Source organism: Eleginops maclovinus, chromosome 19 (assembly GCF_036324505.1).
Source record: "Eleginops maclovinus isolate JMC-PN-2008 ecotype Puerto Natales chromosome 19, JC_Emac_rtc_rv5, whole genome shotgun sequence".
NCBI classification, from domain to species: Eukaryota; Metazoa; Chordata; class Actinopteri; order Perciformes; family Eleginopidae; genus Eleginops; species Eleginops maclovinus.
Window position 1 is genome coordinate 22174456 of NC_086367.1, and position 24622 is coordinate 22199077.

Sequence of the window (24622 nt, forward strand, 5' to 3'; positions counted from 1 at the left end):
GTTTAAGGGTGACCCATCGATAATAATAATGCATTTAGTTTGGATTTGAAGGGTATTTGGTCAGTGTTTTGTAGCTTGTAATGCTTCTGCATATTACATGAACTCTCCTCAATATATTTTTTGTAAATACTTCCTGTTTAGTGTCCACCGTTCCAGAGCTGTGGATAGTTTATTAGGGGGCAATCGAGCTCAGATACTCAGAGACCTTTGCAGGTGGTGTGTTCTTACATCAAGACACAGACAATATGTATGGACCCTTTATACATACCGGACAGAGTAGTGTAGGAAATGATAGAGGAAACAAAAAGCCTGTGTTTGATGGAGAGCATATACATATGCTTCTTCATGCCTTCATGCTCAGATTTATTGCGCTTGAGTGTGTGCGCATAATTTGTACATGGGCAGAGCCACCTGAGCTTTTATGTTTCTGTGTGTGTGTGTGTGTGTGTGTGTGTGTGTGTGTGTGTGTGTGTGTGTGTGTGTGTGTGTGTGTGTGTGTGTGTGTGTGTGTGTGTGTGTGTGTGTGTGTGTGTGTGTGTGTGTGTGTGTGTGTGTGTGTGTGTGTGTGTGTGTGTGTGTGTGTGTGTGTGTGACATACAGTAGAGTGGTTGTACCTGTAAATGTCAGGCTGCTGTCCTCAGCTGTTGACAGCTGAGAAATCAGTGGTAAATCAGAGCCAGAGCTTGGCTAAAGAGGTGATTAATAAACATGTCATCTCCGTGTGTGTGTGTGTGTGTATGTATGTGTGTGTTAGCTGGTGTCACCCTCTGTACACCTTATTTACTTTAAGGGCCAATAGGAAGGGAGGGAGGCATGACAGCAATGGAGAGAGAGGTGTCGATGGAGAGAAAAAGGTGAAAAAGGGACGATGAGAAAGAGGCTGCGAGTGCTGTTGATTTACAGTGACAGGAAGCAGAGTCTTTAAAAGAGCAGGAGCACCTTGCCTGTCTCTTCGTGAAGAGGCTAGGTTAAGGCATTTAATCTTTTTCTGAAACACGCTAATGTTGCTGAAATGTGCTCAGCCAAATAATGCTCCAAATATTGCGCCAGAGAAATGCTCCAAATAATGCAGCAGCTAATGAGCCAAAAAATGGGCCAGATAATATGCCCAATATGGTCCAAATATTGAGCCATAGAAATGCACCAGAAGATGTTTCTTTTCAAATAATGCGCCACATTTTTGACCTCAGACTTGTAGCAAATAATGCCCCAAATATTTGGCCAAACAATGCGCAAAATAACGTGTCAGTTTTGTTCGTCCAAAGAAGCATGCCATATAATGCGCTTCAGATTGTGTCAGATACAATTTTCCAAAAAAGTGCGACCAAAGAAATGTGCCTAAAATAATATGTATATATTACTTGTATATCTAACTCGAGACACAAACATTTCTCTTGATGGTTTAAAGACTCAGTCACTAGTGGAGATGAGATCACTCATTCACAAACAAGTGAAGCCCATTATCAACACATAACTACATCGATAATATATTTCAAAGATCATAGTGTAACTCCAGATATATCTGTAGTTAGATGTTCTTACCGTAAATCAAAAGCTACAAATGACTCCAAACCCGTTGCTTTGATCTTTATTGGGTTCATTTCTCAGCTGCTGTTGATCCGACTCTATTAAAAGCAGAGCTCCTGCTTTTTGTCCGTCTCTCCTTCTGTCTGTGAGCTGCAGCGTTTCTCTGCGTCGTTGTTAAAACAAAAAGAGAGATGCTGTAGCTTCGCCCTTCATCACACTAAGCGCTGCGACCGCTCCGCTCTCTAATGGAACTTCATCCATTTCAAATGACAGAATCCATTATGGCCACATGCACCGCTCTGCAGCGCAAGTGTTGCATGCGTTGGATTTATTCTTGTTATTTGCTGATAATGTGGGCAAACTAAACTGAGACACTTTTTTTTTTTGCGTTTTTGCTCTCAGGGCTGATGATTAACTTGAGCAGAGGCAGTACTTGCTGGCTATTTAAGGAGAAAACAGACAAAGAGATGTAGAATTTACGATGGATTTAGGAACAGTTATTGCAGTTTGTGCAAAAAACATAATGTTAAATAACGTCACACACATTCATCCGGACATCCTCTCCTAGAAACCTCTGTCAAAGGATAACCCTAACATCTTTAATAGTTTGACTCAATGTTTTCATTAGAACATCATCACCAAGGACAAGGTGGATTCGAGTTGAGTTCAGCTGAGGCCCTTATACACCCAGGACTGCTTCTGAAACAACACTAACAAAACAGAGCTCCATATATTTTATCACTTAATCAAAAAAGCTTCAAATGAGTTATGAGGATCACAATATCCTTAATAAAAATATTTGGATGGTGAACAGAGATATAGAGTTGTGCAGGAATGAGTCCTAAATCCTGGAAATGAGTCAGCATTTTACCATTTCCGGTACGCTTGCCTAGAAGTCTCCATTCAGTAAATACCCCACTGGTGAATCTCCAACAATTCTCAGTGTCTTAAAAACAGAGGTTTCTAACAAGAGTCTAAATGAGACGACTAAACTAAACTAAATCTTATGTTGTTGGAGGAGCACGCGACATAAGATTTTCATTGCCAACATATACGCTGTATCTGCTGTGCATATGACAAATAAAACCTTGAAACCTTGAAACCTTGAAACCTAAACGTCATCACGCCCAACATTAGCCGCCTTCAGCTCAGCGGTAGTCACGTGAAGTCTTGTGACCGTGCTGTAGTTCCACTATAAAGTAACGTTAGCATTTTACTTCTGGAGATTTCATTCATGCTCCAAAAATGAGAAAGTGGTGTTAAAATGAGGAGATTATCCTGCTGAAACTAAATTTAGGAATATTATTAGCGCGTGTTTGGTACAGATCTCATGTTCTGCAATATCCCGAAATCCAATGGAAAAATCCCATTGAATTTTGGCCTATTTTTTAAACGTGTGTGTGTGTGTGTATGTGTGTGTGTGTGTGTGTGTCGGGGACAATTAAGTATAGCTTCACAAAACAAACAAAAAAAGCTTTGGATTACACCGCCCCCCTTCCCGTAGTATAACGTGCAAAATGACTTGAAATTGTCAGATTAAAAGACAAGCCAGAGACAGGTGCAAACTGAAAGGTGTATCAGTGTGTTACACGCTGTCTGTCTGCAGAAAATAAACCAGAGAGAGGATGTCAGCAGCTCGTTATGTCCGATCATGTCGGTAATTGTTCGTTTAATCTTCCTGGCACATTAAATATTAGACTTTGTTTAAATTCTCAGCAGTCAGTTATTTCCCCGCCGCAGAACAAACTTCAGCTCACTGATTCTTTATTTAAGCAGCTGACAGCAGACCTGAGGACTCGTGGCACACACACACACACACACACACACACACACATACACACACACACACACACACACACACACACACACACACACACACACACACACACACACACACACACACACACACATACACATCGACGGACGTTCAGCCATGAGTGTTTTTAAATAAGCTATAATTAATGAAAAGGGGGAGAAAGAGTTAACTTTGTTACAAAAATGTAAACTTCATCGAGGCTTAAGATTTGATTTAAGGAGAAAGAGAAGAAGGTTCACCGCTGCTTTTTAAAGATGTATTTATAACTACTATCATAATTTAGCTTACATTTTATTCATGAACTTACAGATCCCATAATGTTAAAAGTGACAAAAAATTCATCATTTTAAAGCTGATGAAATTTCAGAATATAGTGACATCACCATGTCACACTTCCGCTTCTATTGGCTAGCGCTCCAAAACATTGTACGTGATAGGCTAAGGGGTGGGACATCTCTTATAGGTTGACCAATAACAACAAAATTGGCTAACCAATCAGAGCAGACTGGGCTCTGGTTTCAGACAGAGGGTGAAAAGAGGTGCTGCAGCACAGGCAGTATGAGGAATAAACAGGCCCCTTTTTAAAAATACAATTAAACCAATTTAAACATTCCCTCTATTGATATCTAATCTTAAAACTATTAGTCCAAACCCTGATTTCTTTTCCCAGAGATGTTGGAAAGTAAAACATTGTTCCCAAAATATTCTTTACTTCTCAAAAGGAATTACTTTGTAAAAAGTCACCTCACTTTTGAAATTGCTCCGACTTTCCGAAGACTGCTTCCAATGTTCAAAAATTGTTTTCAAAATTGCCTGCAATTCAAAAGACTTTCCATCGCCATCCTCTCTTCTAGCAAAACACAATTTCACTTCCTGTCCTAAAATTTCCTCAATCACTTAATTGAAAATGTCCCAGCCGTCCAATTTTTCTTGGCTTTTTCAAAATGTCTTTTGAATTTGTCCTCAAGTTACCAGATGTCTCCTTTTCAAATGTCCTTACTCTAAATAATATCCTTACTCTAAAGGTCTACATCTCAAATTTGTCCCTTTGTTGTATTATATAGATTGAGAAAAACACACACACACACACACACACACACACACACACACACACACACACACACACTCACACTAGTTAGACACTGTTGTGTATCTGAAGTGATTTAGTCTGGGAGTTAAACCCTCCTGTAGCTTTACTGAAGCACTGGTCCAAGACTTACCGGCTAAACCTGCACCAAAACATTGCGATCAGCTGGGGACAAAGTGTGTGTACTGTAGGTGTGTGTGTGTGTGTGTGTGTGTGTGTGTGTGTGTGTGTGTGTGTGTGTGTGTGTGTGTGTGTGTGTGTGTGTGTGTGTGTGTGTGTGTGTGTGTGTGTGTGTGTGTGTGTGTGATTGTTTGCTGCAGGATGTGAATTTGACCCCTCATGCCCTGGAAATGTTTGAACATTCTCATAACAAACGGAGGGGTTACAGCCAGTAAACAGGGGACCAGGAGTGTGTGTATGTCTTGTGTTTGTGTGCGTCTGTGTTGTATATATTTGTGTGTGTGTGTGTGTGTGTGTTACCGCTGCTAAACTGACACATTTTCAATCACATGGTTTATTCCCGGGAAATTGTCGAAAAAGAGGGAAAAGGCCAGATATCTGCAGCTCTGTGGGCAACAATAGGACAAGCCAGGATTAGTTTTTCACTTTGTGCGTCTGTGTGTGTGTGTGTGTGTGTGTGTGTGTGTGTGTGTGTGTGTGTGTATTCTAAGACAATGCCCTGGTAGCCAATTTGTAATATATAGTCAGCCTTGAAAAATGGCCCAGATCTCCCCTTCGCTGTCTGCAATTTAGCTCTGCCGGCGCCCGGCAATACCCATTGTACTGCCTCCCACCACTGCCATTTTGGCCTGATGGAGTGTGTATTTGTACCGTGTGTGTGTGTGTGAGTGTTTGTTTACTTGCTTATGTGCATCTCGGTGTGCATTTGCCCATGAGTCTGTCTTTTTGTTGTGTGTGTCGGCGTGCGCAAGCAAGCGACCGTGTTTATACTCAGGTTATTGAATTTCTGCTTGTGCGCCAGAGCGTGTGTGTGTGTGCCATTATCCAAGTGTGTGTGTGTATGTAGTTGTGTTTTTGGCGTGTGCCTACTGTTGTAGGGTTTATTTTCTTGTGTGTATAGTTGATTTTCTCTGTGTGTTTGATGCAGTGCAGTTACTTGTCCACTTTCTGAAATGACACCTGAAGGCATCAATCTGGAACTAATGGAGAGAAGGGAGGGAGGATGGAAAGTGGAGAAAAGGGATAAAGAAAGAAGGATGTTAGGATGTAAAACAGAGGCAGCAGGAAGGGAGTTTAGGGAAAGACAATCAAAGTTGAGAACATTGAAAGGAAGCAGAAATGTGGTAGGAGTTAAGGACAATAGAAATCATGTCTCCACCGCTAAGCTAAAGGCGGCTAATGTTGGACTATAAAGGACCTACAGCGCGGTCACATGACTTCACGTCTCCACCGCTAAGCTAAAGGAGGCTAATGTTGGACTATAAAGGAACTACAGCACGGTCACATGACTTCAGGTCACCACCGCTAAGCTAAAGGTGGCTAATGTTGGGCTATAAAGGAACTACAGCACGGTCACATGACTTCACGTCACCACCGCTAAGCTAAAGACGGCTAATATTCGCCTTGATGATGTTGAGTCGTCTTACTTTTACTCACTTGTTAGGATTTTGGACTCCTTCCTTCACCACTAGTATTTGTAGACAAGTAGCTGATGTAGCCGCTAATCGCTGGGGGAGTTTCTGGCAACTATCTTCGGCTTTCTTACAAATACAAATAGAATATGTTTATAATTGCAGCTTTGACTTCATTGACAACTAAATCTAGGACACATTTGTTGGACAGAAGGCAACATTTAAGTAAATCTGATGTTTTATTAGATATATTATCATTTACCTATTATGATTATCATGTCGTAGGCCTACTTCTCTATGCATCCTAAGATTCCATTTTCTAAAACCATTAGTCTGTGTTTCATGGCCTCAAAGTTGATCTAATAATACTTTTAAGTACACCGAGAACCAACCTGCTTTTTCTTCTTCCTACCTTTTTATTGTTTCGTTTTGTGTGTGTGTGTGTGTGTGTGTGTGTGTGTGTGTGTGTGTGTGTGTGTGTGTGTGTGTGTGTGTGTGTGTGTGTGTGTGTGTGTGTGTGTGTGTGTGTGTGTGTGTGTGTGTGTGTGTGTGTGTGTGTGTGTGTGTGTGTGTTGCTCCCCGGACAGCAGCAATATGTTTCATGCATCAAGAGATCAAATCTAAAAGTAATACAATCTCTGGACTTACATCTCGGTGGTTTAATTTGAAAACCAACTCTCCCCTCCTCCGCCTCTCCGCCCCGTGCTTTAAAACTGAAATAAGTTATGCCGGCGCTGCCCTCGCCTCACCCCTCCGACAAGAACAATAGCGGCCGGCTCGCCTCAGAAAACTGTGTTTTACAATAATACTCGTCCACAAAGCAAGACCGACAATGTCAATGGTTTTATGGAGCGCTACACCGTGCAGCTAATGTTCTCCTGCAAGCCGGCACCGCTTCAGTGCCTCTCCTCCTCTTTTTTTTATTCTCCTTCGCTCTCCCCCTCTCCCGTATGAAAAATCCATTCCGGCATGGTTTTTGACAGCCTGTCTTTGGTGGGTGTGTAAAATTCAAATAATTCACTGTGCATAGACAGTCACTTTGGGGCTGCTTTGTTTTTGACTCTGTGTCACTTCGCCTGTCTGTCGAGTCCCAGTCTGCAGCGGTAAGCTATTCAAAACTGGAGGTTTATGTATTATTTTTATATTTCCAGGAGGCAGGAGCTGTTTTAGTTGACCGATGGCAGGTACATCTCCAAACTCACCAGACACCAGCCAACAAGACGGTTTATTTTGAGCATACTGATAGAGTTTTATTCATGGACAATACAAGTGTTTTGTCTCATTGCCTCCTTTTAGGTAAGTGGTTGGACTTCAGTAACGCAGGAATCAGACTTTTTTCAGCCTTAATATCCAGTTGTGACCTTCTGTTTCCAATTATTAAGCTATAAGGTTCCTGCAGTGTCTACGATACATTTATGTTATGAAATAAAAATGGTCCTTCAGGTGGCTTCTGCATTATGATGAAGTATGTAGCGATGTCTGTGAAGATGATGAAGAAGTCCCCGGAGACACCAGCTTGTATATAATAAGGTTTATTACAACAGCATAGTATCATACACCAACATGGGCGATACGGGGTTCCCAGAGCCAATTGTGGAAGTCCCCCCGAACAGTCTTTGTGCATACACTTTATAGGAGAAACATGTGTGTGCGCGTCCAATGTGTGTGTTGTTCAATAACAAGGTGTGCCCCACTAAAGTGACATGTGTCCGGTCCTATGAGCCCCCTGACGTATTCCAGCTATAGTTAAGCAACATCCTATGGCCCCCCATTTCCCTGAACAACATCCTCTCTGCACCCCTTATGACGTCAGAGAGTAACCCACTGTATGAACAGATTTAATACACCACAATGACTAAAGCTGCATTCAAATGACAGTTTCATATTTGTAGGTAGTGTCTCTCCTGGGACATGTCTCCATGCTTTAATGTTCAGAAAGCTCTTTATTTTCCTCATGCTGCCTGTGCTGCTGCTCCTCTTTTCACCCTCCGTCTGAAACCAGAGCCCAGTCTGCTCTGATTGGTTAGCTGGCTGGCTCTGTTGTGATTGGTCAACCTGCTTAGAGAGGTCCCGCCCCTTAGCTTATCACGTACAATGTGTTGGAGCGCTAGCCAATGGGAGACATTTCCTGAAAATCAAGACTGATTTTTGGTTTGGAACATTTGGAAAGCTCCAAAAATTAAAAGATGTGTGTTTAGAGAAAGTGATCCAGACTGCAGATTGAATTTAAACGCCACAATTTGAGGTATCTTTGGTTGTGAATAAGTAGAAGCTTTTTTCACAATCTTTACGTTATCAGATGCTCCTCTAAAGGTTTATTCTTTGTTGATCACTGAGTTTTAATGCCCAACTGTTTGTTATTTTCTACATGAAACTGTCTACACATATATCCTGCTGCAAGTTATCGTACATTCTGTTTTTTGGGGTTGTTTTACTCCTTTAGCTCCTTAAAGCTTTGTGTTTCACTTCTTTGATGTTTTATTTCCTGCTCTGATCACAACTCTCTTTCTTCTTCTTCTTCTTTTTCTTCTTCTTCTTCTGCTTCTTCTTCTTCTCCTCCTCCTCCTCTTCGTCTCGTACGGCTGTCGTTAAAGAACCTCTCCACGTTTCTTTGTGTGTTCCACAGTGACCCCTACTGGGAGCGGCCGGCTAATGCAGGCAGCTGCTCCGCCGCCAGGCCCAAGACGCTTCACCTGGCCGGGCAGCAGCATACCTCCTCACCATGGTAACGTTTGTGTGCACCTGGTAGCAGTAGTAGTAGTAGAAAGTAGTAGTGTGTGTCTGTGTGTGTGTTTTGTTGGATATAAGCAGTGCGGCTGGTTTGCTAAACCATTGTTGTTGATTGGAAATCAGTCTTGATGTAACAGATCTGTTTTTGGTGATGTTTGATGTTATCTACATCAATCTAGAGTCAATAGTTTTCTTGCGTCTCTTTAGGAGGCATGCTAACCATCATTTATTTATTTATAATTAGGGTTAGCGGTGATAGGATGGTCTCAAGTACTCATTTATTTGACATCCATGCACATTAACGGTACTTCATTTTGAGTGTTTGTGATCAAATGAAGGAAGAAGTGTTTCTTTATTCTCTTTGATAAGCTTAAAATGCATCGTCATACATCTAAAAACAGGGTGTCTTTAGAAGAAACCCGCAAACAATTGAGATAGAAATCCGTATTTCTCACAGAACAGCAACATCGGAATGCACGTTAAGGGTTCCTGTTCTGTTTTTAGAGATGTTTTGTTTATTCTTAATCCAAAGTCAACCCTGTGTTTGGTTTTCTTCCATCTCTTTTGACTATTAGTTATTTATTAACCATAGCATTAGCGGTGAACTCAAGTTTTTGCACTCATTAAATGTACTTTGAGTATTCGAGGGCATGTTGAGTGATCGTTTCAGAGGGAAGTATTGTACTCCGAAACTGTATGTGAAGGAGTTATAATCAGAATGAGTTACATTTCTACTGCAGTCATTTATACATTCATGCAGCAGAAATCTTTATCCAAACACATCATAAAAAGTACATTTTGACTTTAACTTCTAATGTTTTACTTCATGTTTCTGATGCATACTTAACACAATATACTTTAAGCTGCTGTAGTTACCAAACAGCCGTTTTATCACGTGCAGTAGTGGAGTATCGGAGCACTCCTCAGCACTGAGTGGTTGTTCAGGTGCATTTCTTTACCTGTAGAAGCAGACTCAACTCATGGACGTTGTTTGGTTTGGTCTCAAATGTTTCCACCGTGGCAAATATTGGGATTTTAAGGTTTAAAAAAGTGTTTTAATGGAGATTTCACAGCAGATTGAGAGTGTTTGTTTTTTCCAGTTTGAATGTAGATTGTTATCTTCATGTTTTATGTTACAGCTGTGTGTGTGAGTTTCGTTATCTTAATGTTTGCATATTCTGTATTTCTTTAGTGTGTGTATGGGCTCATATTTGGTCTGGATTGCAGCTTTTGTGAGACGCTTAAATCGCTCCCTCCTCTCTCGCTGCTCCTCCTCTCCTGCTGCTCTGAGGTCTTTGTCAGTTAACAGAGAAGAGAAGGGATTTGACACCAGGAAGTGAACTGAGGCCTGATGCATTGTGGTTGATGCCGTGGTGTGTGTGTGTGTGTGTGTGTGTGTGTGTGGTGGATTACAGTACTGGAAGAAATAGGGAGGATTTGTGTCGGAGTCAGACGGAGAGCTGAAAGGAGACGGGAGTTAATAGCTCATTATAAGACGAGCTTAACGCCATGTAGGCCCTGTACACACACACACACACACACACACACACACACACACACACACACACACACACACACACACACACACACACACACACACACACACACACACACACACACACACACACACACACACGCTCGAGGACTGTGCTGCAACAATGTGTTTATACAGTACTACCAAAAGTGTCCAAGCAGCTGATCATTTTAAACGTCAGATGTTTGTTGAATGTAATCGAGCCGAACACATTTTTAAGGACATATCTGCAGCATCATTACTGTTGCTATGGTTACTTGCAACTAATTTAAGAGCAGCATAATTTAGAGTGGTGGTTAAACAATTAACCTGAATCATGTTTGAAGGGAAGTGTGTGTGTGTGTGTGTGTGTGTGTGTGTGTGTGTGTGTGTGTGTGTGTGTGTGTGTGTGTGTGTGTGTGTGTTTTCCTCTTACTGGGTGTATTTCTAATGTTAAGTGCATGTGTGTGTGTGTGACTAGAAGGTGAAATTGAGATAAATGGTGGAGGAGCTGGGCGGCCGCAGAGACCCCTGATATACGCTCCACCTGTCTACTCTGCTTACAGCTATGTGTGTGTGTGTGTGTGTGTGTGTGTGTGTGTGTGTGTGTGTGTGTGTGTGTGTGTGTGTGTGTGTGTGTGTGTGTGTGTGTGTGTGTGTGTGTGTGTGTGTGTGTGTGTGTGTGTGTGCAAACTACCACTCATGAGCATGTTAAGTGGGTTTCTTTAATAGTGTATGTGTGTTAAGTTTAATTGTGTGTTTGTATCTCTCTGACAAAGTGTATTTACATGCACAGCTTTGCAGGTGCATGTAAATACAGGATTACCTGTGTGTGTGTGTGTGTGTGTGTGTGTGTGTGTGTGTGTGTGTGTGTGTGTGTGTGTGTGTGTGTGTGTGTGTGTGTGTGTGTGTGTGTGTGTGTGTGTGTGTGTGTGTGTTTGAGAGTAAGCAGAGTGGTTGTAAACTAAAAGAGACAGATGTACCGGCGAGAGCTCGCCTACCGCAGACTTGCTCACTTTACCTCTCTCTCAAACACACACACACAAACACACACACACACACACACACACAAACACACCAGGGAGCTGCTGTTATTCAAATAGTACTTAAAGCTAGGCTAGAGGAAGAGAGAGTGTGTGGGTGGGTGTGTGAATGGAGGAGAACGGTTTGGTGTGGTGGAGTAAAACAGAAAATGGAGGTAGTCAACAAAGAATAGGATTATTTACCGGACAAAGATCGGTCATTATCTGAAGGAACAAGTAGACGTTTGTCAGTGAAGTCTTTGCTGTCATTTAAAAGAAAATCAACAGCAGGATTTCTCAAAAAATCGGCCAAAAAAAGAACACTGTTAGGTTTCTTTGAAGCCAAAATGTTGACTAAGAGAGGCGGTTTGGTTGGTTTGACGGATCATTAGAGACGTACTGCCACCGCGACTGTATTCCTTATTTAAAGGGGCCTTTTGATGCTCATTTTCAGGTTCTTTTTGGGATGGTTTTCCTCTCCTGGGACATGTCTCCATGCTTTAATGTTCAGAAAGCTCTTTATGTTTCTCATACTGCCTGTACTGCAGCACCTCTTTTCACCCTCTGTCTGAAACCAGAGCCCAGTCTGCTCTGATTGGTTAGCTGGCCAATTTTGCTGTGATTGGTCAACCGCTTAGAGATATCCTGCTCTTCAGCCTATCACATACAATGTGTTGGAGCGCTAGCCAATAGAAGCGAGAGTGTTCCGTAGTGATGTCATAGTTTTCCCGGAATTTGAGTTTTTAGACCAGTGGCAAGTGTTCCGTAGTGATGTCACCATTTGTGTGTTACGAAATAAATCCTAACTCGATATTATCATAAAAAATAAAAAGCTCAATATAATAAATGTCTCCAATCGAGGCGCTTTAGTAATCCCAATTAATTCTACTTCCTTCTTCACTACATCACTGAGGCGTTTATTGTACTTTTCTCTCCACTACCTTTATTCCCCCATTTTAGTTACCTGTAACTTTGCAGGAATAATATCACAGATTAAAATAAAACTTTATTGATCACTTGGGGGAAAATCATAAAATTACCAGCCTGCAATAAAAGGAGCTCCGCCTTCGACAGCTGCAACGATAAAGGGATGAACACATAAAAACATCCATGGATATTATCCAGTTATTTAGAAATGGTTCTGCTTTTTCTCACGCCTTTGCTTTTGGTGCTGGATGTTGATATTAGGATTAGAAAAACAACAGATTTTGCCCTTGAGTTTGAAAGAGTATTGTGCAAAGAGAGAGAGGAGGGGAACGGAGGAGTCATAAAGACATGTAAACATGTTTGCGTAGGAATTTATGACGTGGATAAATGCAGATAGAGATGTGAGGTGTAGCAGGTGCTCGCCCGGGGTCTGTCCTTCAGACACGACGGCTCTGACAACACATAAATCCTCCTCCTCCTTCTCCTCTTCCTTCTCCTCCTCCTCATTTTCCATGTGTTTTCTCCCTTTCTTCTTCTCTTGTTGTCCTCCTGCTGCAGCCTTCAGACTTTTTTCCGATACCTTAGAAAAAAATCAAGCTTTTTTTTTAGAAAATTTGTGAAAATAATAATTTCTCATTTTTAATTTCTTTAAGAATCCAGATTTTTTCCCCCAAAAAATCTCAAAAAAGAAAAAGGTCACATTTTTTTTGTTTTACAATTATTAAAAAAAATAGTTTTGGCTTTCCTTACAAGAATAGAAATAAGAGTTCAGACTTTTCCCCTCAGAATTTCCCCCCAAAAGTTAAATTTGAATTTTTTTAAATAAGAATTCAGACTCTTTCTCTCAAAGGCTTCTTCACACGTGGCCCTAATCCTCTTCCCTAGTTTTCATTTCTACCTTCATTACTTCCTTCCTCTATCTTCTCCATGAAGTCTATCGTTATACCTGCTTTACCTCTTTGTATCTCAGCGCTGGTTTCCTGCCTTTTTACCTCTTCTCTATATCCATCTTTTAATCTCTTTATCCCATCTTCATATTCCTCATTCTTCCCTGGTTTTCCTCTCCAACCATGTTTTCCTGGCAGTCTTCTTCCTTTCTTTTTTCTTCTCCTATCTTCATCCTTTCTCATTTCATCTTTTTTCGCTCTCTCCTAGCGTTGGTTTTTGATGGCGTTGGGATGCGTTTCTTTCCCATGAGTCTTTTTGTCGCTGACTTTGTTTAACTTCCTCTCTTTGACGCCGCACTTTCTCTCTCACCTTGCCTTTCTCTGCTAACCTACTTTCCACCTTCTCTTTCTAAAAAAACACAATACCAATTCTCTTTCTCTTCGTTTGTGTGTCTTCTTTCATTTCCAAGAGCACCCTGCGTTCAATAATTTAACCTTTTTCTTATTTTGCTTTTTATTTCTCTGTATTTTATCATCTACCTGAGTCTTTGTCAGGCAGGAAGCGTGTTAATAATGGATTGTATGGATCTAGACGGGGAGAGGATGTATGTGTGTGTGTATATGTGTGTGTTTGTGTGTGTGGAGACCTTTTGAAGTTGTGATGTGATGTTTGTAGTCCAGAAGCATTGATCTTGAGATCCATCTGTGTGATTAACGGCGAAATCAACAGTCAGACTCGCTGGTGAGGTTTGTTTGAAATGAATCATCAGGAGGAGATTTAGCTAATTTCACCTGAAACCTTATTTACTCTCAAGAAATCAAACGAGGAAAAGGAAAAATATTTCAGCAGCTTCATCTCTTGGTAGTTTCTGTGTCTGTCAGTAAAGCCCTAAAGACTCCATTTGGCATTTACTTATTGAATCATCCGTACAAACAGATCAGTCCCGTTAAATATATGTACTGGATGGAATTGAGTTGCTGCTTTGGTTATGTTCAGCGACAGGAAGTGGCAGAAAAACACACAGAAGGGATGTTGTCTGATAGATTGGCTGTATAAAGTTATTGACCCTACAGGCTTTTTGTGTTACTGTTGAATTTTCAAATATGTAAAGAGGCCCTATTATGCTTTTGGGGGTTTTCCCTTTCCTGTAGTGTGTGATATAGGTTTTAGTGCATGTAAATGGTCTGCAAAGGCTAAAATCCCTGTGTTTCCTTCCCTGCCTGACACGCCTCCATTGGACCCCTTTGTTTACTTCCAGAACAAAGTGACATCACTATATAACGCAGGCACTTCGCTCGGCTAGCACTCCAACACATTGATAGGCTAAGGGGCGGTTGACCAATCATTGGAAAATTGGTGATTTTAAGTGCTTGCAAACGTGCAAACTTCATAGAGGTTGACCATAAGAAACCTCCCAAACGCAGCCAAATGATACAAATCAAAGCAGAGGGCAGGGTCTCTGCTATACAAACATCACCACACAGTCATGGTGTGTCATAATGATCAGTAAAATTACAGTTTATACATTGTTTTGTCAGGAAATCCTCCTAATTGTGTCCTTCAACCAAGTGTTTTGAGTCGCTTAAACACAATTTATCGCGCTCTTGTTGCCGCAATCAGATATCGTAGTAAAATGTAATTAAAGTTAAAAACCTTGACAGTGAATGTTTTGCAGATACATTAAGAGCATTCATGGTTTGACCTTGCAAGCATGTTCATTGATACATTTCCTCATTACTGCTTGTACTTCTGGTTCCCTTCCCTTACAGCACGATGCGTCTGCACACAGCATGCTACATCAAATTCAGTAAAGCACGTTATATGTGTGTTTTATGGTTTCCTATAAAAGATGTTATAAAGTCTAGCCTGTGTTATTATTGCAGAGCAGAGTCGCAGTGGATCTGTTCAGTGTTGGAAGAATACTTAAATCAAAATCAATACAATCAAAACTTATAAAAACTACAAGTACCTGATATGTCTCCATGCTTTAATTTTCAGAAAGCTCTTTATGTCTCTCATACTGCCTGTGCTGCAGCACCTTTCACCCTCTGTCTGAAACCAGAGCCCAGTCTGTTCTGATTGGTTAGCTGGCCAGCTCTGTTGTGATTGGTCAGCCAACTTAGAGATGTCCCGCCCCTTTAGCCTATCACGTACAATGTGTTGGAGCGAACCTGCAGGTGTAGGAATTTACTGATGCGGAATTTTTTGAGAAAAATTGATTCAGCCTTTTTTTCTCAGAATTCCAAGAAACAAGAATTCTGATTCGAAAAAAAATATTAAATTATTTTTGTTTCTAAAATATTTTCTTTTTTTCCCTGAAATCTTGTAAAAAAAAAAAAAAAAGGAAAGGTCATTTAAAAAAATAATATGTTGGGCTTTTTTTTTCACCAGATTTTTTGAAATAAGAATTCAGACTTTTTTATTCAGAACATAAAAAAAAATAATGAAATTAGTCTTTTTTTCTAAGAATGTATTTGTGATTGGTTCAACCAACTTGGAGATGTCCCGTAGACTATCACGTACAATGTGTTGGAGCGCTAGCCAATAGAAGCGTGAGTGTTCCATTGTGATGTCGTTGTGTTCCGAAATGTAGGATTTTAGCCTTGACAAACCATTTACATGCACACAAATCTATAAAGCACACTACAGGAAATGGAAAACGCCCACAATGCGAGATAAGGCCACTTTGAAATAAATGTTGAGGAGTAAAAAGTACACTACTTGCATCAGAAAGGTAGCATTCAATAGAAATACTTAAGAACAAACATGTCAAATAAGTACGGTACTTGTGTAAACAAATGTTGTTACTTCCACTACTTGGTCTTTAGCAAAATAACAAAGTTCAGGGGCAGATTTTACAACTCAGAAGCCGAACGTTCACATGTGTAGTTTTTACTACCAGCCACTCAAATCAGATTTTGTCAGCACTGGGCCTCCTCTCCTGCTCCGGGAGAATACCACCACAAGACGTCACTCAGATAAGCGTTTGAACTCTTGATTTGGCCTTCTCTTCCGATTCACACGGGAGGCATGTCAGTGAACGCCACGCCTGCAAATCCCTCTCCTCCCGTCATCTCAGCAGTAACTCATGTCTGACACGTGACGCACCGTGTGACGTGGCGAGCTCCCAGACGGCTCTCAGAAAAGCTTTTTTTAAATGTTTGACGAGAGTTCAAGAGCAGCTTTCTCCCCCGTCTCTCCCTCTCTGATAACAACTCCCTCCTCTCCTCGTCTATCTGTCCTCATAACTGCAAATCCCTCGCCTCGTTGGAAGGCTACCCACCTGTGGCGCCCGTGAAGAATCACTCAAATCCCGAGCAAACACACACACGTTTTTATCCCCACAACATGTATTTATTTTTGCCTTATTCCTGGGGTTTTGTTTACAGTGTGCAGATATGACTTTCACCCTCCCTTCACCTGCTCGCTTGGCTGTAGCCCGCGGCACTTTCTTTTTTTTCAGCATCGCCTCAGCTTGTTACTGCAGCGAGTTTCCCCCCTCCCCCCGAGGAGTGCAGGAGAGACGCCATGCACATGAGATAAAGCCGCCGCTTGGCTCCGTTATGGGGCCTATAGGTGTGTTTCAGACGGTTTGAACAGGAGTGGAGGGAGCTTCCTGCTTTCTGTCATACTGTATATTGATTTAGTGCTATTCCAAGTGAGAGGGAATGGGACGAAGCCTCACAGGACGTTAAGCTCCTTCACTTTTATACATGTACCTCCCTTAGAATCAGCTTTACCTACTGCTATGCAATTTGAAAGCAGTTTCCACCTAAATCCTTATAAAATATTTGTCTTTTTAAGTCTCTCTCCATTAATTACAGAGAAGACCAGTAATATCTTAGAGGCCCTATTATTATTGCTTTCCTGTAGTGTGTTATATAGGTTTTAGTGCATGTAAATGGTCTACAAAGTCTAAAATCCCTGTGTTTCTCTCCCACACACTCTCCCCTCCCCTCCCTGCCTTAAATGTGTCAATTGTGTACATCGTGACATCACTATGTAACACTTGTGCTTCTATTAGAAGGAGAAAATGCCAACATGAACCTGAAAATGAGCGGAGTAAAGAGCCCCTTTAACATTTTCTTCCTTGAAACCAATTTAAAACTCAACTTTAAGACTACTCTTTAAATGTTAACAACTGAATTTCACTTTTAAAAGGGTTGTTTTTAGCCTCTAAGGACGACTTGCTACTGAATATATAAAAATGGTGAGGTTTTGAACACGTTTTTAATCCTCAGTAAAATATTATCGCACATTAACAATTGCCTAAAGCAGTTAGGCAGGTTTTAAAGTTTCTCTTGGTGTGAAATTCTTATTTGATTATACATTTCTTCCAGACTTCCTGTGATAAAACTCCCTGTATCTCCAGAAGCCCCCTCCTCGCTCCACCTGGCTGTTTTAAACACATGAAAACTATTAATTCATTAAAGGTCTGTGTGCGGGTGGATGGAAATCTTTCCAACTACTCAGTGTGTGTGTCGAGGAATGAGGTAGATTTTCAATTAGTGTAAATATATTATAAAAACATGGCTGAAGGAACGTGGAGAATGTGGCGTTCGTGTTGAGGCGGCTATAGAGAGACAGCCCACAGCCACCGCCTCTGATCTACGCCTTATTAATTTCATTTACTCCGTCCAGAGTGGGGGAGAGAGGGGAGACCGGGGATAGGGGGGGAGAGAGAATTTGTAATTCGGTGTTTTTGAAGCAAAAAAAGGAAAGATCAAAGGGAAATTAAGTCGAGCAGGTCCGTGTAATGTGTGATTTAGAGGCCCGGAGCATTCACTGCTCTGTGAGTACAGCAATGAAGCTTTTTAACTCTGTGTGTGTGTGTGTGTGTGTGTGTGTGTGTGTGTGTGTGTGTGTGTGTGTGTGTGTGTGAGTGTGTGTGTGTGACAGTAGTAATGAAAGCTCCTACTGTTTTATGCTTTAAATGTGTAATTAATTTAGAGTATTTTAAAATGTAGGTGTGTTGTTTTATATATCTAATTTATTTATGAATTGTATTATTTATCTGTTCAATAAAATGATATATATATTTATTATTAGGAATATTCTTTTGCAGAAATGGATTAACAATCTAAGAAATGCTGCTAAAAGTTCAAAGCAGGAGTATTTGCAGTTGTTTGTTTTTGTCGCCCTGCATTCAGTGCGTGTGTGTGTGTGTGTGTGTGTGTGTGTGTGCGTGCATGTGTGATCCAGCTGTTTGCCACTGCAGCAGTTTGATTGACAGGCAGTAGCTGCTGCTGTAATTCATGAGCGTCTTTGCTTCACATTGCAGCCATAATTAATAAACTCACACATGCCTGTAAGGTTAGTGTGAAATATTAAGAAGATCTCTCCCACACACACACACACACACACACACACGCACACACACACAAACCCCGACACGTTATTTAGAGTGGTTGTAAAGCCAACTACACATACAAAAGGGAGAGTCACAGGTAAGGGAGGACGGAGAAAGAGAGGTAAAGTTAAAGGGCTCGACTTACAAATATTTTCGGAAATAATTCTTACTTCATAAAAACAAGAAAGTCTTCACATTGGGGAAACTGAAACCAAAACGTCAATAAATATACTAATTAAATTAGATTTAGAGATGTTTAAAGATCATTGTGTGTGTGTGTGTGTGTGTGGGAGTGTGTGTGAGAGTGAGAGAAAGAGAGCAGTAGTATTTAGAGTAAAAGCAGTAGTACATCTAGCAGCAGAATAGTCGGACTGAATAGGTGGCTTTTGTTGTTTACTTTCTGTCACAACACACACACACAAACACACACACACACACACACACACACACACACACACACACGCACACACACACACACACACACACACACACACACACACACACACACACACACACACACACACACACACACACACACACACACACACACACACACACACTCCTTTCTATCTCCCTGATCCAAGGTGATAGACAGGCCAGATGTGTGAGTGTTTGTCTTTTCCTGCACCTGCATACATTTGTGCGTGTCTCTCTCGTGTGTGTGTGTGTGTGTGTGTGTATATGTGTGTGTGAGAGAGTGTGTGTGTGACAGCCAGTCACCTTGCAGGTCTGCGGCTCACGGCTGCATGAATAAACATGACTGCCTGTCCACATCCTCTCCAGCTCCACTGCACTCTGCTTCGCTCTGTTCCGTTCTGCTCAAGCCCATTGTAACTTCACAATTATACATTTCTGCAGCTATGCTTTTATTTGTCCTTATGTCAGGATTTAGGAGAGGTTCCATCATGTATAGGTAGGATAGAAAAAGTAGACGGTAGTAGAACTATATCAGTCCATCCACTATGCATCTCTTTCATCCACACTAACAGAATATACCGGGACATGTCTCCATGCTTTAGTGTTCAGAAAGCTCTTTATTGTTCTCATACTGCCTGTGCTGCAGCTCCTCTTTTCACCCTCTGTCTGAAAACAGAGCCCAGTCTGCTCTGATTGGTTAGCTGGCTGACTCTGTTGTGATTGGCCAACCCGCTTAGAGATGTCCCGCCCCTTAGTGATGTCATTATGTGCCGGAAGTAAACAAAGAGTCAAAGGAATTCATTTTTTTTAACTTAATTCCTCTTATTCTCTTTATGTCTGCACCATGTACACCAAAAGCAAGTACGAGTAAAACCACTTGAGAAGGACTTGATTCTGATTCTGAAAGAGATGCAGCTAATGGTTGGAAAGAGAGAAGTGTGTAAATGAAGGGTATCTATCAAACCGTCTGTTCCTCCATCTTTCCTTCTTGTTTTCCTCTTGAATTCTTAAATCCAGCGCCTCCCCCTGTTTGTCTGCTCCGATGCTTGAAGACGAGTTTGCATGAACCAGAGTTTGTTTGTGTATCGTTCACAGACACTCCTAACGTTCTCTGCTCACCTGAGGACTTCACACACCTCTGCTTTTGATTTCTGTTCCAGCCGCCTTTTGATTCGCAAATCATTTAAAGCTGAAGTTGATCTCTAACTTTTAATTGGATTCAGATTTTGAGCACGGTAGACCTTCGGCGGCAGACTTTCGAACACTTCTGGGAGGAGGAGCTGCCTGGAGTGGGCTCTAATTAAGCGAACACACACATTTTTTTAGGGGATGATTTTCATGTTCTAGTTTTTGATCTTCTGCTTTAAATGATAGAGGAGCTGTCAAGTGTTTTTTTTTTGTTAATCATCCTCAAAAGCTTGATCTGAGGTGGTGTAAAGTGAACTGGGATATTTCAAGGAAGCGATTAAGAATGAAGCAAATCTAAAATAACGACTAAAGGACATTGACTGTGTGACTGAAAACATGGGTGCGCCTCCCGATGCTAGCATGACCCCCGCTGAGTCAGTATTAATAGCATTAGTTGTATTGTTAAGGTACAATAAATATCCAGAAATACAAAGATAAAAACATATACTTCTGCTAGAATCAGAATAAACTGTAAACAATCCACTTGACCTTGTCTTCCCAGGCTTTAAGAAAAGGTAGAAAACTTGATTTACTAGGAACACGTAAAGAAAGAGTTAGAGTAATGAGAACCTTTTTAAAAGTCGAAATTTAGAAAGAAATCTGAAGTTTGAAAAGAAAGTAATCATTTTGAATACATTGTCAGAAATTCCAAAAGTTTAAATTTGTTTAAAAAAATCTGAAGTTTGAAAAGAAAATAGAAAGGGAAAAGAATTGGGAGACAAAAAGTGTGAGTTTTTAAAAGAAGATGATCAGGGTCACAAGAAGAAGGAGTTAGAATAATGAGAAAGTAGTGGGACATTTTCAAAAGTCGACATTTAGAAAAATATCTGAAGTTTGAAAAGAAAATAGAAAGGAACATTTTTTAAGACTTATCGTTCACTCGATTTTTTTCGAAGCCTGAAACAAGCGACATCCCACCGAACATCAGCCGCCTTCAGCGTAGCGGTGGAGCTAAGTGACCGTGCTGTAGTTCTTTTACAGTCTTACGTTAGCTTTCTACTTCTGCAGATTGCATTAACGCTTCAAAGACATTACCCTGCAGAACCAGGTGTTATAAACGTGTGTTTTCTGCAGATCTTAACCTGTGCAAAATTGCAAAATCCAATGGAAAAATCCCATTAATTTTTAGTGGAGGTAGCCTTTGCGATGCTAACTTATGGAACAGCCTACAAAATACGTCGTCCCTGCACCACTCTGTAATATCCTCCCCCAGTCGCTCCTCTTTGTGGAGATTCAACTGTGAAACTCTGCTCAGATTGGCTCCTCATCGGCCGTCAGAAGTCTATCTGTTGGAGGATAGTCGGATAGACACGCTGCATTTAGAAACCTCTGCACTTCCTCTATACCTGTTGCTCACCCCCTCACTCACCCCTGTGATTACCTCCCTCCCTCCCTCCCCCCTCGTCTCCTTCTCGACAGGATCTCAGCCTATTTCTCCCCAGTCATGGTCCACTTGCTGCATGGGAAAGATTTAGCCGGCAATCCCTCTCTGAGAATGATCCGGAGCAGGGCAGCGGGACCGGGCTGAGCCGAGATAATAGTTAAAGAGCTCCACCGGCTGACGGTGTTAATGTCCTTAAAAGTAGGTGTTAAAAGCTCCATGCAGGCAGACCAGTGTGAGGGAGTGTGTACCTCAGATGTGTGTTGTAAAATATGGGTTCCATTTTTAAAGTATTTATTTTATATTGAAGGATTAAGTGATTACAGGACAGGTTAAGACACACATGCAGATTCACATGTACAGACAAAAGGAATAAAAAAAGAATGTTATAGGGTTCTTCAAAAGGTACAATTTGTGTGAAAGGTGTGAAATATTAATAGAATAAATATAGAGTGTACATGTAGTCCAGTTATCACATCTTATAGGCTTTACGGCACAGTGTTCCAGGGAACATTTGAGCTCTTATGTGACCATTTTAATCTGAAAATCAAGAAAAACAAGTAATTGTATTTGCTTTTAATTATCTTGAACAACCAATCACATCACTAACTCATTAAGGTAAAAGTACGGGAATGAAACGGCATAATTATATTTAAAATGCACAAATCAAGACAATATATTCGACTAAAACACACACTTTTAAACACTCCTCACCTCTTATATGTCTCCGGATTAAATAGGATTTCCTTGATCATCTGCCAGTTCCATATTTTAGGAAGAAAAAGATGTTCTTATCTCCTCTGGGATTCGTTATTTAAAGTTTGTATTTATAGTTTGAGGACGAATCAAATGACAGGTTAAAGTCATCAGTTATTACACACGGTGTCTTCTAGACGGTTTGGGCCCTATGTTCATCTTCAGTGACATGTCTCCATGCTTTAATGTTCAGAAAGCTCTTTATGTTTCTCATACTGCCTGTGCTACAGCTCCTCTTTTCACCCTCTGTCTGAAACCAGAGCCCAGTCTGCTCTGATTGGTTAGCTGGGCTGACTCTGTTTTGATTGGTCAACCTGCTTAGAGATGTCCCGCCCCTTTAGCCTTTCACGTACAATGTGTTGGAGTGCTTCTTTTCCAGATGTAAGAAAGGATTTTCAATGGAGGCGTTTCAGGCAAAATCCTCAAATTCTATGACGGGGATTTTAGTGTTTGGAGACCATTTACATGCAGTCAAACTTAGGGGAACTCCAAAAAGCATAATAAGGCCTCTTTAAAGTATCATATGAACCATCAGTGTGTGTTTTCTGTTGTTTTGTTTATTGTTTATCCAAATGAAAGCAGAGTTCTTTAAAGGTGGATCGGTCTCTGTTTGTCTCCGCAGTTTGGCCGACTGTTTTTATAGAGTCCTTTAATTATCAGCGGCTCAGTTTCTCACAGAGGCGGCGTGACTGCATTAGCTGGGATTGAAAAACCAAACGGGGTGAAATGCATAAAGAGGCGTTTTACTGCCCAGTTAAACCGCTGTGTGGATAAAAACACAGGCTCGTTGGTGTGCTAATGATTTACAATGCGTTGTTCTCGTTGTTGGTAATTTACTAATTGGCTTAGTGTATAAACTGGAATGGAGAATAATTTGTTTGCGGCTGCTTAAGTGCCCTGCATAGAGCATAATGGAATGGAGACGATGATTATCCACCTTTTTGGTTTGTTTAATTGTCTTCTGTCGTTGGTTTATTAGGACAATTACTTAATTCCTTGACATTTAACTTGAGTGCAACACTTCTGATAACGGAGATGTGATGTTTATGACTGTATTACAACAGCAGCGGTAAAACAGGAGGCGTCCGGGTGATGAATAACTCAACACTTATTAAGTTACGGTGCATGAGTGTGGGAGATATTGATCTAAAAAGCCTCTAAATGGACCTTGAGTTAGGATTCATTTCACACACATAAGCTTCTTATCCCATTTCTAAGGATAACCAGACTATATAGTATTAAATACACACATTTGAAATTGAAAGAATACATACAGGATTAAACACAGACAAGATGTCATATAATGATCATCAGCTCTTCCCTTGAATCTTATTGTCTTGTTTTATATATTTTAAATATAATATGTTGTTTAATTCACCTACTTTAACGAGCTAATGATGTGATTGGTTGTTCAAGATCATTAAAAGCAAACAGAATCGCTTGTTTCTCTTGATTTTTTTTAAATGTACCCATCTTTCTGTCGCAATATAGGATCTGCAGGTCTGTTCTTATAGTCTGTATTTGGGCTCTTACTGTATGTGACCATTTTAATCTAAACATTTTAATCTGAAAAACAAGCAATTGTATTTGCTTTTAATTATCTTGAACAACCAATCACATCACTAGCTCGTTAAGGTAAAAGTAGGGTAATGAAACAACTTCATCATATTTAAAATATACAAAACAACACAACATATTTGACTCAAACACACACTTTTAAACACTCCTCACCTCGTATATGTCTCCGGATTAAATATGATTTTCTAAATTATCCGTTCGTTTCATATTTTAGGAAGAAAAAGAGGTTCTTATCTCGTCTGGGATTAATTATTTAAAGTTTGTATTATAGTTTGAGGACGAATCACACACAAACAACTGCTTCTGACTCTCTTTGTCTTCATACACACACATACTGTAACAACCACACACTGTAGCACCTGTTCAGTAAAGCTACCTGTAGCACACACACACACACACACACACACACACACACACACACACACACACACACACACACACACACACACACACACACACACACACACACACACACACACACACACACACACACACACACTACACACCGACCGTCTGGTGTAAATTCTTAATCATTGCCTGGACAAAAGACACTTCCTCCCTTTTTCCATTGTTCTGCCTGTGGGTGTATGAACCTGTCCGGCTGACAGGGAACTCCCTCCGGACCGAGATCACAGATGCTCTGCTGATGGGATGTCCAGTTAGTTAACACACACACACACACACAGATTTATCTTCATTCTACGAATTACACGTGGACACACACACTATGACCATCACGTCTTCATTCAAGGACGAGTGTCAGGCGCCAACACACACATGTACTGTACACACACTTACACACACACACTTACACACACCCACACACACACACACACACACACACACACAC

At 40.9% G+C, this 24622-nt stretch overlaps 1 protein-coding gene across 1 annotated transcript in view; it reads left to right on the plus strand.

Annotated features, from left to right (window-relative positions):
- LOC134882005 (neuronal PAS domain-containing protein 3) overlaps positions 1-24622 on the plus strand; it is a 252374-nt gene that overhangs the window by 61457 nt on the left and 166295 nt on the right. The window contains exon 2 of the mRNA XM_063909647.1: positions 8649-8747. Within this exon, the coding sequence (XP_063765717.1) occupies positions 8649-8747 (99 nt within the window). The remainder of the gene's footprint in view (positions 1-8648; positions 8748-24622) is intronic.